A 13,919-nucleotide genomic window follows, 5' to 3' on the forward strand; every position below is an offset into this window, starting at 1 on the left:
ATAAGACTGGAGGATTACAAATTAGAATTTGAAAATAATATGATTGTAAAAGGGTGACCAATATATAATTTCTACCAGAAATAAATAATAAATATTTATCCACAGTTAGATTTCGGGCTTTATTCTTGAAATTAGGTAATTAAAGCAAACTTCTGTTTATATAATTATATGTTCATAAATTATAAAGCTTAAATTTGAAATTAGAAAAAAAAAAAAATCCAAGAATATTGAAGTTTCTGTTTTTTCAGTTACTACTTAGAAGACTACTTTTTTTTTAATTAGTTTTATTTTCCATAGATTAACAATTGTGGCAACTCACTCAGGGTTTACTAATAGTATGAGTATATTTATTATTTCAAACCTGAGGGGCGATTTTGATATCATATCAAACCTTAAGGGGTCAAAAGGTAAAAACTTCGGTCATATTGGATTTCCCCCAAACTTTGGAGTGGTCCCCAGGAATTGCCCAAACTTTATAAAACTTTGAATATATACAAAATATGGAAGAAAGTTTCAGGAAATAGGAAAATGAACATGCAGCCAATGTTTTATATAAGTAAATTTCAAATAGCATGATTTTAAACAAGTATTATTCATAGAAACGTATGTAATGGAGGTGAGAAGTGATTCCAAAACAGAATAACAGAATCTGAAACAAGAAAATAAAAATAATAAATAATAATGTAAAGGACAGATGGTGGGGGTAATTTTATAAGAAATGAAGAGTGTCAGCATTAGTTTGAGTTTTCCATTGAAAAAGCAAAATGGGGGTTTCACAAGGCGACAAAAGGATTCTGGTTTTTCACAATCCCCAAGAAAGAGAGAAGTGAAAACATCAATACCAACAACGAAGCAACCTTTATAAATATATAATATAAGAGACCCCCACCACCCACACGAGTGGTTCTTGGGCTGCATGCACAGCACAACCTGCACAAACTATTTGTTAATTTAAAGACGCAGAGAAATCAGTCTCAAAATAAGCACCCTGACCTCATTATCATTTGATTTACGGAGAGATTAGAGTTTGTGATTTGAGATAGAAAAGAGGGAAAAATGGTGTGGGTTCTTCTTCTCTTTTTGATTTTGCTTACCTTTCTCTTTCAACAGTGAAACTATTTCTCGTTTTATTTCCCTTCTTTTAAACCTTCTTCAACTGCCTAGTTTTGTTCTTGCTATATTTCGCCCTCTCTGCCCTAGTTCACTTTCATTTTCATTTTCATTTTCTCTCTTTCTTTCTTGGGTTAGATAACTAGAATAATGCAGTTTTTCTTTTCCTTCTCTCTTCATTACTAGATAAGTCTCTTACAAATCTTGGTTTTCTCCTCTTTCTCATATTGTCTTAGCTCCTTCTTGTTTAATCCCATTTCAAGTTTTTCTTTTTCTTTTGATCCATTGTGTTATTACTAACAATGAGTTTACAACGTTTGATGGGTGATGCTCATGGCTTCAGTGTCGTTCACCAAGACTTGAACTTTGTGCCTCCTCCTACTTCTCCTCCTCAGCTTTCTCTGTCTGAGTCTTTTGGAGTTTTGGGTCATCGTCCCATGGGAATAGAGACAAATAATCCTGCAATAATGGGGCTTCAGATTTTGAACCCTTCTGGCCTTGAGCCAGAGGAGAACAGGGGAGCAAAAAAAACAGTTGAAGAAAGAGACGGGTTTTTTGGGAGTGAAAAGAAGGGGCTTTCTTTGAACTTAGATGAGGAAATAGAGGAAGTTAACACCTCTGTTTCTGTCAAAACTAAGCACACTAAGCTTTGTACTAGAGGCCATTGGAGACCTGCTGAAGATGCTAAACTCAAAGAGCTTGTCGCCCAATATGGTCCTCAAAACTGGAACTTAATAGCTGAAAATCTTGAAGGAAGATCAGGTAATTAATTCAACTCCCAAGAGGGTCCATTATGCTAGGACTTACGTTAGTCTGACTAAGTCCCAAAAAATATATTTTGAACATACTAAAAAAAAAAAGAAAAACAGTGCTTTCTTGTGTTAAAGTAAAAAAATTTGATTGATTTGTTGGTGATGTTCAGGGAAGAGTTGCAGATTGAGATGGTTTAATCAGCTAGATCCAAGAATCAACCGGAGGACATTCAATGAGGAAGAAGAAGAAAGGCTGTTGGCTGCTCATAGATTTTATGGAAACAAATGGGCGTTAATTGCAAGGCTATTTCCGGGGAGAACTGATAATGCAGTGAAGAATCATTGGCATGTGATAATGGCTAGAAAACTGAGAGAACAATCAAGCATTTACAGAAGGAGAAAGCCAAATTCTGCCTCTCAAACTGGACTTGAAAACATGATTATCAACAAAAATGCCACCAGTGAATCAACCAACTCCAGCAATGAATCCGCCTCAACCATCACTGATCTCTCTCTCACTCCATCTTCAACCAAACTTTCACCTGCTATTTTCACTAGGTTCTCACTCATGGGTATGTTTTATATTTTTAAATTTGTTTTTGATAGTCTTGTTGTTTCAAAGTTGTGTATATTTTAATGGGATTTGTGATTGATAAAGGTTCATCTAAAGAAAAGGAGATAACAAGGGGAAGTATTGGAGATGTTGACAAATTTTATGGATATTACAAAGCAGGTAAAGTGGAAGTGGTTATGGGAGTGGACCAATCTGTGCATTCATCAGATTCAAATTCAGAAGTTTCAGCAACAGACTCTGTAACCAACAACAACACCAACACCAACACCAACACCAATCTATCTCTCGCAGGGCAAAATACTTCTCAGAAGAACATTAGCATGGCCTTCATTGATTTTCTTGGAGTAGGAGCTTCTTAGAAATTTTGGATTTTGAAGCACATTGGGGTGCACTCCAATGCCAAAACTCTAGAGTCTTGCAGGAGGTCGCATTTCTACAGTCTTGAATGTACAGTTAGTTTCATAAAAGCAAAAAGAGAACAAATGGGTAAAAAAAAATTGGAGAAGAGAGAGAGAGAGAGAGAGAGAGAGAGAAACAGAGAGTTATGACTCATATAATATAATAATAATAATTATATTATGAGACTTGTAATTTTGGAGTTATATGAATATGCAAGGTTTTGTTATTCTCTGAATTTGAGTCGTATGAGTGGGTTTTGAATGGGCGATGAAAAGAAGAAAGGCAAAGTAAAATTTAGTTGTGGTGAGTGAGTGATGCATGAAGCTGCCCGACTTTTATGACTTTTCAATGCTGTATGGTACACTTTTGTTGACCATATTATATATGCCTGTCTCTGTCTCTCTCTTCTCTTTTTCTTTGTTTTTTTTTTTAATTTGGAAATATATATATATATAAAACAACCCCACTTGAACCTGAAAGCGTATATGATAGTGGGATCTACAAAATATTTGCTTGAGCCGTATAATAGTACCACTTCTAATTTGTGAGACTTTTTGAATGTATCTATTTCTAATCTGATACCTGACCCCCACTTTGTCCAATTAGTTCATCCTATAATTTATAATTTATTATAAAAATTGATGGGACCCTGGGAATAAATGCTAATTCTTATAGAATTATTATCATAAAATAGTGTATTATGTTAGGATCTCATGTTTATTATTTATAACATTAGTTAAGTGCTTTATTAGTTTTTGGTCACTTTTTTCTTGCAAGCTGGTTTTAAGGGTGAGTTATCGTAGGTCTGTAAGCATTAGTATTAGAGTAAGAAAGCTAATCTACAGTAAGCCGTAGTAATAAAGAGGAATGCATCTCACCACGTAAGATGGTCGCCGTAGAGATTAAAATTTAGGAGCATGTGCTGCAGATCTGCAATGAATGGGGCGGACACCTAGCTAGGTAAATGGGTCACATGAACTAGGCCTGAAGCCCGATAAATCGGTTTTTAGCTTTGGGTTTCTAGTTTGCCCATTTAGCTTTTCTTCTTGTGATTAAGTTAGTTTATTAAAAATTTTCGGACTTGGACCGTATGTGATGTGGATTGAGGACGGAGAAGTTAGGGTTTTTGTTGGAATCGAAAGAAGGATTCTTTGTACAGAAGGAAGAACTTAACATGAGAAGTAGAAGTTCAAGTCGAGCCCAACTTGACTTGACTAATGTTGAACAGAGCTCAAGCTCAAGTCGTTTGAGTTTAGCCTTTGAGTTGAGTTCGATCTTAAAGATGGCTAGCTCGATGAAATTATGAGCTCACAACTCAAATTGAGTAAAAAATCAATAAACTCCTAAAAGTTTTAAATTTTATACTTATATTTCTCAAATTTGATTTATGTATTTTAAATATAAGAGGTAATTGATGATTATATATGTCATGAGATTAAACTATAATAATTTGAAAATAATCCATGATTAAAATTATTTTTTTGAGCTTAACTCATGTTAGCTAAATTTGCCTCAAACTTAAGCGTGAGTTAAGATATTACCAGCTCAATGAGTTAGCAAGATCAAACTCTAGCTTAACTCTTTCTAAAGTAGTCAAGTCAAGCTTGAGTCAACGAATACTTGACTCAGCTTGATTAAATCACAATAAAAATAAAGGTAAAGATTGAGAAAAAGACGAAGAGGTTAAACAATTTATGTTCAAGTTTGAAGTATGTTCAAGTTTGAAGAAGAAACTGATTTTGAACAATCTTTTGTTCAAGCTTGTTTGAGGTTCGAATTTTGTTCAATTCAAAACTTTTTTTTTGAACTGAATTGTCGGGCTTTGAGCTTGCCTAGTTCAATTGATAACCCTAACATGGCCATTAACTTTTCAAGCATGTGCAACTTTAGAAGTACGATGGAATGTTCGGTTTCACATCTACCAAATATCTTATTATTTAGGTATTATAAAATATATATGAATTTAGTTGGAGTTTTATTTGTAAGATATACATACACATATACATACATACGTATAAAGATGATGCTGATTTGTGGGTGGATTGACGTTGGCAATGGCAGCACTTAGTTTCTCTAGTTGTGCAATTTGAAATTCAAAGTAGTACATTATTTTCTATAAACTAAAACGTGAATTGATCAAAGTGATGGTTTATGTCAAAAGTTACAAACCCAAAAGTAGCTAAAATAACAATCTTCACATAAAGAGAACAATATAATAAGCCAAAGTGAAAAGCTTGATCAAAAGCCTCTTCTGAAAGTAAGAGAAAAGTGGAAAGTTGATAAAATATTATTATGCTTGCTCGATTCTCAGATTAATTCGTTCAAAAGTATCGTATTTTATAATTCTATATTAAATACAAATAATTTTCTATTTAGTATTACACCAATAATAGTTAAAAGATTTGACAAACAAACGAATCAAGTCAGGTTTGGATTATTTTAATATTTTATAATTTTCAATATTTTTTTTTTAGGTATATAAGTATTTTGTGGAGGAACAAAAAATTATCTCAAATCATAAAAGTTTTTTCTATAGATTTGAAAAATTTTAGTATGGAGTACGAAATAAATATCTATAACAATATGTTTAGTGTTCATATTCTTTAAATTTGTTTTCGACAGAACAAATTTTTTAATTTATGATGAATTTAAATTTATTTCATGTTAAGAGAATGAAAAATATGTGAAATTTATATTGAGTGTATTGATTTAAGTTTATTTCATGTTAAGAGAAAGAACAATATATAAAATTTTTATTGAATGTATTGTAAGTTTCATGTTAAGAGAAAGAAAGAAAGAAATCCACCCGCAATTTTCTTTGTTGTGAATATTGTGCTATGAGTCTTGTGTGCATGTAGACATGCATATGGCGAAGACGGCCATGCGAAGGTCACAGAGGCCTAACTTATTCCATGTTTGGACTTGTTAAACTTTAAAGCCCATTAAGTATACATAAACCCAACAGAAACCGTCTTGATTTTCTTTGAATATAGATGCAAATAAGCTTTCACAAATTCTAAAATGAATCTTTAGAGCAGTCTAATAACTTAAAAGATGAGTTAATGGTAATAAAGTTATTAAGTATCAAGTGAATAGGATGAATAAATTGAGGAGTTAAATGCTCCTCAATATATAGCTAGTTAAATAGTTGATCACTGGGTCATCATAAGAGGGTGTTGCCGAAATATCAGGATCACGAGAATTATATAATAATATAATTATGTGTATTCAATTTTGAGTATTTAATTAGATACTTAAATGATGAATTATTATGTAATTAGATAATTTTGAATTAATCATAAAATAACATCTGATCATATAATAACATATTTTTTAGTATTTAATTGAAATTGAGTATGTAAAACTGACTATACACAATATTGCTCATAAAGGCTATAATTTAGGAATATTGTAATATTTCAAATAATATTTCACCTCTCAAAAGTTAGAGTGAAAGGGTTAAGATTGTTCCAATTAGGTAAGGGAAAAAATCTATTGAAGGAAAATGATATTCTTTAAGTTGCTACTTGATTTGCTTGAACTATAGAAGTTAAGCCAGTCGTGAACTCAATTTGCTCATTGATTTGTTCAAAGCAATTATAATGGTCAACCGAATCATGAACATCATCAGCTCATTGATTTATAACTGCAAAATTTTTTTGATTTATATCAGTTATAATAATTTGTATTAATTAAACAATATTCTATCCGCACTTTCCTTCTTTGCATATAGCCCAGGCCAGTATATAAGTTGTACATATCAATGAATAAGAAAGCATGTGATCTTTTCCTAGGCTTTGTGTTCTTTTACATGGTATCAAAGTAGAGCCTTTGTGAAACAGAATAGATTGCATCATACATCGCGACAATCAGACAATCAGCTTGTTACTCATCCACTGAAGGAGACAAATTACGCGACCTGGAGAAGGGCAATGGCAAATGCGTTGACATCTAAACACTGAATGACCTTTGTAGATGGTAAACTGCTGAAACCAAAGGAGGGATATCCAGATGAAGACAACTGGATAACCTACAACTCAGTGATGATGTCTTGGGTACTGAAGTCCTTGAACGAAGAATTCCATAAGGCACATGAAAGGACTTGAGAGGAAAGATTCTCACAAGGTGGTGGCCTAAGAATCCAAGAAATTAATCATGACATCGCAAATACAAGGCATGGAGATATTACAACCCTGAACCCATGGCCTTTGAAGTACAATTCAATGAACTCAAGGGAATCAACACTACAAAAAGATAGGTCATTCAAAAGAACGCTACAATGAAATTGTTGGATATATAACAAATAGCTCATACAACCATTACACAACAAAAAGAATCAGTGCAACAGGAAGCCAAGGCAAAAAATGTCACAAGAATAGTTTAACCAACTACTAACATTGTTGGAAATAGAAAAGTTAGGAGCTGCGACAGTTAATTTCATTGATAAAGTAGGGGCAACAAAATCAGTTGAGTGGATTTTAGACGGCGATGCATTTGAACATATAGTTTTAGATGCAACACTCCTAAAAGAAACTCGATCTTTGAACAAGCCGATCATACGTTTCCTGCCAAATGGTAATTAGACGATACTTGAAAAATCAAGGAGTCTAAAAATGGGCAAAAAATTCACTCTGAGTATCTCGATTATTGTATTGTGTTTTTTTCCCAACTCTTGCGCCATATGGGCCTTATCACCAAGAAGGCTACTGAAGAGCAAGGAAGCACGGAAACACACTGCATTGTGCGTTTCTGTGCTTCTGAAATGGCCTGAAATTGGGTACGAAACATTTCAGGTTGTTTCGGTCATTTAAAAGAAATATGAAACGTGCTTCATATGCTGAAAAAGTGAATAAAACCATTACCAATTCTTATCCTCTCTCCCTTGCCAATTTCCACAGTAACGTAACCTTCTCCTTTCGGTCCCACTCATCTCAACACTTTATCGTCTCTGGTGTCTCTACTTCTCACCATCTCCGGCATTTTAAAATCTCGACAAACTCATCTTCGATTTAGCATATCTTCAATGATCTGTTTAGCTTCATCAGTGCATCGACGATGTGAACTCCCCTTCTCTCCAGCGTCTCAACATCTCGATGGAGTATAGTAGTGTTGTTCTGAGGTTACATCTTGGGAAAATCTTGGTAAGATTAAAGACTAAAAAGTCTATTAACATGGCAGTTTCGCGTGCCTATATTTTAATATTTTGCTGCAATTTATATTCCCATACAAATTAACTAGAGTATGAAGTGTATTTATATACATATATGAACTTCAATTTAACGTTGTAATCAAAGGAATTATAATATAACTTTTAACATAAGAAAATATTATTGTATTTTTTAAATAAAAAATTGATATTTATAAAAATGCCCTATATTTTTTGTATTTACATGTTTTTCCACATTGTTTCCCATAGTTTTAAGAAAATATGTTTCAACATTTCTCTATTTCTATTTTCGTGCTACATAGTTGAAGAGGGTAAGCTGAAAGGGCACTTATATTAATTCATTCAAAAGGAGTGATACGGTTAACTATAGCTAAAACAGAAATCATAATCAAACTTTGTCACAACAAGATTAGGGTATGTACCAAACTCAAAGTTGAAACCTATGCTTGAATTGAATAAGGAAGAAAAGCTAGGACAATGCAAAGTTTACCATAAAGCCAAACAACGTTAAAGATTATTTCCATTTAGTAAAACATTGTCAATTTTTCTTTTAATTTGATCCATTTTAACAAGCAACATAAATTCACCAAAGTACAAAATCTACACAGAACTTATTAAGATCTAGCAAAAATATCAAGAATAGGACAAGAGCAATGCAAAAATACCCCAAACTTCTTATTAATAAGACAAATTAAGTGTTCCTAATATAAAAAATATATGAAACCACGTGTGTATATATACACACACACACACATGCCAATCGATTATAGTCTATCAAAGAACAAAAATAACCCTTGGATCTGCTAAATGAAAACGACAATCGTGTGAAAGACTTAATATTGATTGACCAAACCTTGCTCAACTGCCATGAATTAGCTCAAATCCAAGATGCATTTTAGAACCATCGAAAGAAGTTGAGTGAGGCAAAGACAAACAAGAGAGAAAAAAAATCTTCCACTGTTTATCTCTCTCTTTTCTTAATTAACCTTAAACACGCCATTTCTCTTCTCCCAAAACTCACCTTCTCTCAACAACTGTTACAAAACCAAACTCCGTTATAACAAAGTTTTATATGTCTTAACATCCTCTCTCAAGCCAAAACATAGTGCATGGCTTGAAAGTATGCATAAACTTATGAAAAAACAAACTCTTTATACTTGCAACTTTAACTACTTCAACGACTTGTAACATATCACCGACTTCATAATAGAAATACACAACCCAATCTACACACATTTCTTTATTCACAAACATAGCTTATTCAATCAGATTCCTCCTTGAATCTAGACAATCATACATAGCTACTAGTAAACACATTTACTTAATCAAATTCCTTCCTGAATTTGTACCATCATGGCACATGTAACAAACATAAACTGACCGCATAAACCTAACAACACAGATTTACTTAATCAAATTCCTCCCTGGATCTATACCATCATATGCATATTCAATAGACATACACCAAATTACACAAGGCAAACCGTTTACAAAACTTGAATTCAGACAAAAGCTACTTAAATCAAGCAACACCACAACTATACAACATATTTAGATCCTCCTCAAGTCCACACATACACGAATCTTTCACACCAAAACAAGATAGAAGCAATACAAATTAACAACCAGGTAACATATATAATACCATATGAACCATTTCTTTTTCTCCTCTTCTGTTGAAATACTCTTAGACAACTGATCTTTTCTGCACAACCCTATATTTAACCTCTCTATAAACATTGAGAACCTAACTGTGGATAATGGCTTGGTTAGAAATTTCTACTACTTGAAATTCAGTTGGTACATATTGAATTTTAAGCACTCTAGGAACAACCTACTCTTTAATGAAATGCACATATATCTTAATGTGCTTGGTCTTGCTATGAAATACAACATGTGGAGCGAGTGCACTAGCACCCATGTTATCACACCAAATTACAGTAAGACTAGTGTATTCTACCTTAATTTCCTCCAACAAATGCCTTATCCAAGCAATTTTAGTAGACACCTGACTAAGGGATCTATATTTAACTTCTGTTGATGACAAGGAAACAAAACTGCAACGTACTAGATTATTACCGAAAAATACATAAGAACCATTAGTAGAATTTTTATCTCCAATTTTTTAAGGCCAATCAACATCAACATAGGCTTCCATCTTAAACATTTGAGTTGGTAAAAAGAAATTCCACCATATACAAAGCCTTTGATCCTAAAGACTTTCTTACATGCCTGCCACTATAATTGAGAAGGGGCTATTAACAACTGAGTCAATATATTCATTGCAAATCACAAGTTAGGTCTTGTTATCACAAAGTATTGTAGTACCCCTATTGTGCTTCTATAAAGTGTTAGATCCTTAGCCAGCTCATTATTTTCTACAAACAGTTTAGTGCTAGCTGATAAAAGAGTTGCTATGTTGCTATTATGTAATACCCACAGGTAAATCAAAGGACATTTTAATCCTTTTTATGTATTTAGATAAATGGAATTAAGCATAAGTTGATTTTTTTTTGAGACAAGTGTGTACCATGGGGGTGACACCCATTCATGCTTGAAAGGGCATAAAAGTCATTTCATAATTGGTGTGTGAAAATGGTTAAGTATGGAGGGATCAATGCCCGTGTATACAAGAATGCATACCCATTCATTCAATTTGTCAAATTTAAATTTGGATAAGCTACATTTCTCGGTGATATTGGAATATGTTTTAATGAAATAACAATAGGAATGCTCGTTCATGAGGAAGAAACAAACTTTCATCATGTCTATTTGGCAAAATAAAAAGAGATGCAAGAATAACTTGGTTATTTTACATTCTTTTGCAAACCAAAGCCAAATAGAGAGAAAGTTAAGTGACCAGAGGAGCAAGAAAGAAGATTGGATTGTTAAAATCTTTATTACCATGTGAAGAATAGTAAATTGAAGGAGGAAAAGTAAGTATGGTAGCTTATTGGCTTGATAATCTTTAAGAATAATGTTATTTGAGGACTATTGTGATTATATTTGGTGATCTAGATACTATTACAAAGCATAAGTATGCTAGTTTATTGATATGATGATCCATAAACATGTGAATAATGTAATATATGTACATAGGTATGGTGATTTATGTTTTCTTAAATTGTGAACTACTGTTAACTTAATGATCTGGAAGACTTAATGTTTATTGTTGTTTGTTGTGAGTTTGATTCATGTATAAAATGATTGCTTATTATATTGAAGGGAAGAAAACCTTTTGTTGTGTTATGGAATTGCCAAAACTCATAGAAAGTCGTGGGTTGTGTAAATTCTAGATGATGATGAATGACCATTCATTGGAGCATAAAAGCTTGTTCATCTTTTAAGGGGAAAGGAAACTCCATGTTTATGCAAAGCACATTCATTCTAAGGTTAAAGGCATGAATGCTTATTTGGTATAAGACGAATGTTCGTTCATGACACTATAGGATGAATGATGAGAATAATGAGGTGAATGATTGCTAATTTTGGATAAGGGCTTAATATGTTAATCAAGTGTTAATAAGCTGTTAGTCAACAGTAAGGTGAATGCTTGTTCACAACAAGATACACACTCACCCATGTGCTCAATAAGATGAACGATGAGCAAAAGCTAATGATGCCTATTCGTGTAATGTAGAAAGACTATTTACCTCCTATGTTATGTGCTTAACTAGGGATTGAGTTAGAAAGACCTAGAAGAGGCAAAATTAAAATAGTTAGCTGATTGAATATGCTTGACTATGTGAAAGATAATACGAACTCTCATTGAAGTAAATTCAGGTCAAAAATAAAGAAAGTTAAAAGAAAGTGGTGTACACTAAGATAACCACTAACTGTATGCAAAAGTGACATTATATGTGAAAGCAATAGGTCTATTCGAGAGATAGATAACCATAAGATACATTATGCACTCAACTCCAAGGCGCATTAGCCATTTATTTTAGTTTAGATATGCATGGTAAAACTTGAAATGACAAAAATACCTTCCACTACTCAATGCCTTTTAATTGTTGCTCTTCCTATAACCATTATGATCACTTGTACTTACACATATTAAAATAGAGAGTGAGTAATATAACACTTAGTAAATAGGAAACTTTATTATCAACTTTTATATAATCTCCAAAACACCCTTGACTCGATCCCTATTAACTCTGTCATCCAAATTCCATCACTAATCTCCCAATAGGATGATGATGGGTCACATATCTCATATCTATGACATATACTGATCTTAAAAACCTCTAGACTGCATCTTATAACTCTTAGGTTGAACTATGACCTGTTCGACCACTAGGAGGTTATTCCCTGGATCCTTATTGGTGTGACTATAACATCTCTCAATGAAAACATCTTCATACTAAGCCAATTGGATTGGATTGAATATAGAGATTTGAAACCTTGGCCATGTGAGCATTCATTGATCCATTATACTTGATCATAATCTTAACTAGGCTTTACTGTGAACAAGTGCCCTATTGCAAGTATAGTGTCTTACTATAGATACTATAGGAAGATATGTACTTATAGTACCCCCTCGTAATGATCCTAAAATGTCTAACATATATGCATCTCAAACTTCTAATCACCTTAAGCTCGTTGTTGCTTTCTCTTAAATCATATATCATGCCTTCTTAAAATCTCATTTTGTAAGCATATAAGATATTATTGTGTACCTAAGATCTCTGTACTATCTCTTGGGATGACCCATTAGTTTTTAGCCTAGGTCCCATTTTCCTTTCTTTATTCTACCCTTCATTCATGGGCGTGTTCTCTAAATACACTAATGTGTATCTTCCTTGTATTTGAGACAAACTATCCCCTTAAGGGCATGTCTCTATTGTTTAATATACACAAATGTGTTATTTCTAGAACATAAGTGTGTAAGATTTATACACGACCTTCCTTCATCATGGCTTCTTCTTGTGTAAGCATTATCAAATATACACAAGGGTGTATATATTCTCCAGGAATGAGTATGTGTGCCCTTTCTTATATTTAAAATATTTTCCAAACTTACTTCATCTTGATTGCTCTACTTCTTAGAGGTATTATGTTCATTTTACCCTACATAAGGTCATGTAAAGACACACATAGACAACCTTCATGCCCTTGTTAACTGCTTAGTGGTCAAAAACATGTAATGATCATCGGGTTATTGAAAAACTCAAGTTAAATTCTTGGTGTCATATAAATGAACATGTGTACCAAACCACACGGTCGTATGTCCCAAACTACACGATCATGTGTTAAACCTAGAAAGTAGATTGAGGAAGCCTAATTTCATTTTTAATCTATACTTACGCATTCCCTACCATTCCAATGCAATTTCTATTACTCATATGAATATCTCAACATTTAAACAACACATAAACTTGAATTGAATCAAAATAATTATAACACAATTCATAATATACATAAAATAACCTTAATACATCGAGTCCAAACCTTATAGCAAAATAAGGGCATAATCACAACACTTCGCTTTATAATCATATCATCTCCATCCAATTACATATTAAAACTGAGAAATCAATATGATAACATTATTCTGAAATCATAACACATCATACACTTCAATGATTACATGAACTCAATCAAACATAACGTAGTTCATTAATCAACATAAACTCCCTCATCATCATATGAATCAATCATTATATCAATTAACATAGTCAGCAGAAGGGAAAGTCCCTAAGTCTACCATTAAATCCATAACAAAAAAGGGTAGTGAGTACTCTACTTACCTTAATTCCAAAGTTACAAAATTAGTGTTGCTTAACAGGCTTTCTTCTCTCTTCCCTTTTTCTCACCATACTATTGAAAAGTGATCACTAGAGCTGTCATAAGGAAGTTAGACAATCAAGCTTTGACTCTTTTTATCTTGGGGATTTGTATGTCTAATTTTGGGGTA

At 32.9% G+C, this 13,919-nt stretch overlaps 1 protein-coding gene across 2 annotated transcripts; it reads left to right on the forward strand.

Annotated features, from left to right (window-relative positions):
• The first annotated feature begins 924 nt into the window (after nucleotides 1-924).
• Nucleotides 925-3,220, forward strand: LOC123206165 (transcription factor MYB54-like). Of its 2 annotated transcripts, none has more exons than XM_044623309.1 (3): nucleotides 925-1,872; nucleotides 2,033-2,434; nucleotides 2,596-3,220. In XM_044623309.1, exons 1-3 carry the CDS (start codon nucleotides 1,413-1,415, stop codon nucleotides 2,793-2,795), a joined length of 1,062 nt encoding a protein of 353 aa, XP_044479244.1. In that variant the 5' UTR covers nucleotides 925-1,412; the 3' UTR covers nucleotides 2,796-3,220. The 2 variants fall into 2 exon arrangements, with proteins under 2 accessions (XP_044479244.1, XP_044479236.1); XM_044623301.1 differs by having other exon boundaries at nucleotides 928-1,872; nucleotides 2,521-3,220.
• The last annotated feature ends 10,699 nt before the right edge of the window (nucleotides 3,221-13,919 follow it).

The sequence above is a fragment of the Mangifera indica genome, chromosome 2, assembly GCF_011075055.1.
Source record: "Mangifera indica cultivar Alphonso chromosome 2, CATAS_Mindica_2.1, whole genome shotgun sequence".
Lineage (NCBI taxonomy): Eukaryota > Viridiplantae > Streptophyta > Magnoliopsida > Sapindales > Anacardiaceae > Mangifera > Mangifera indica.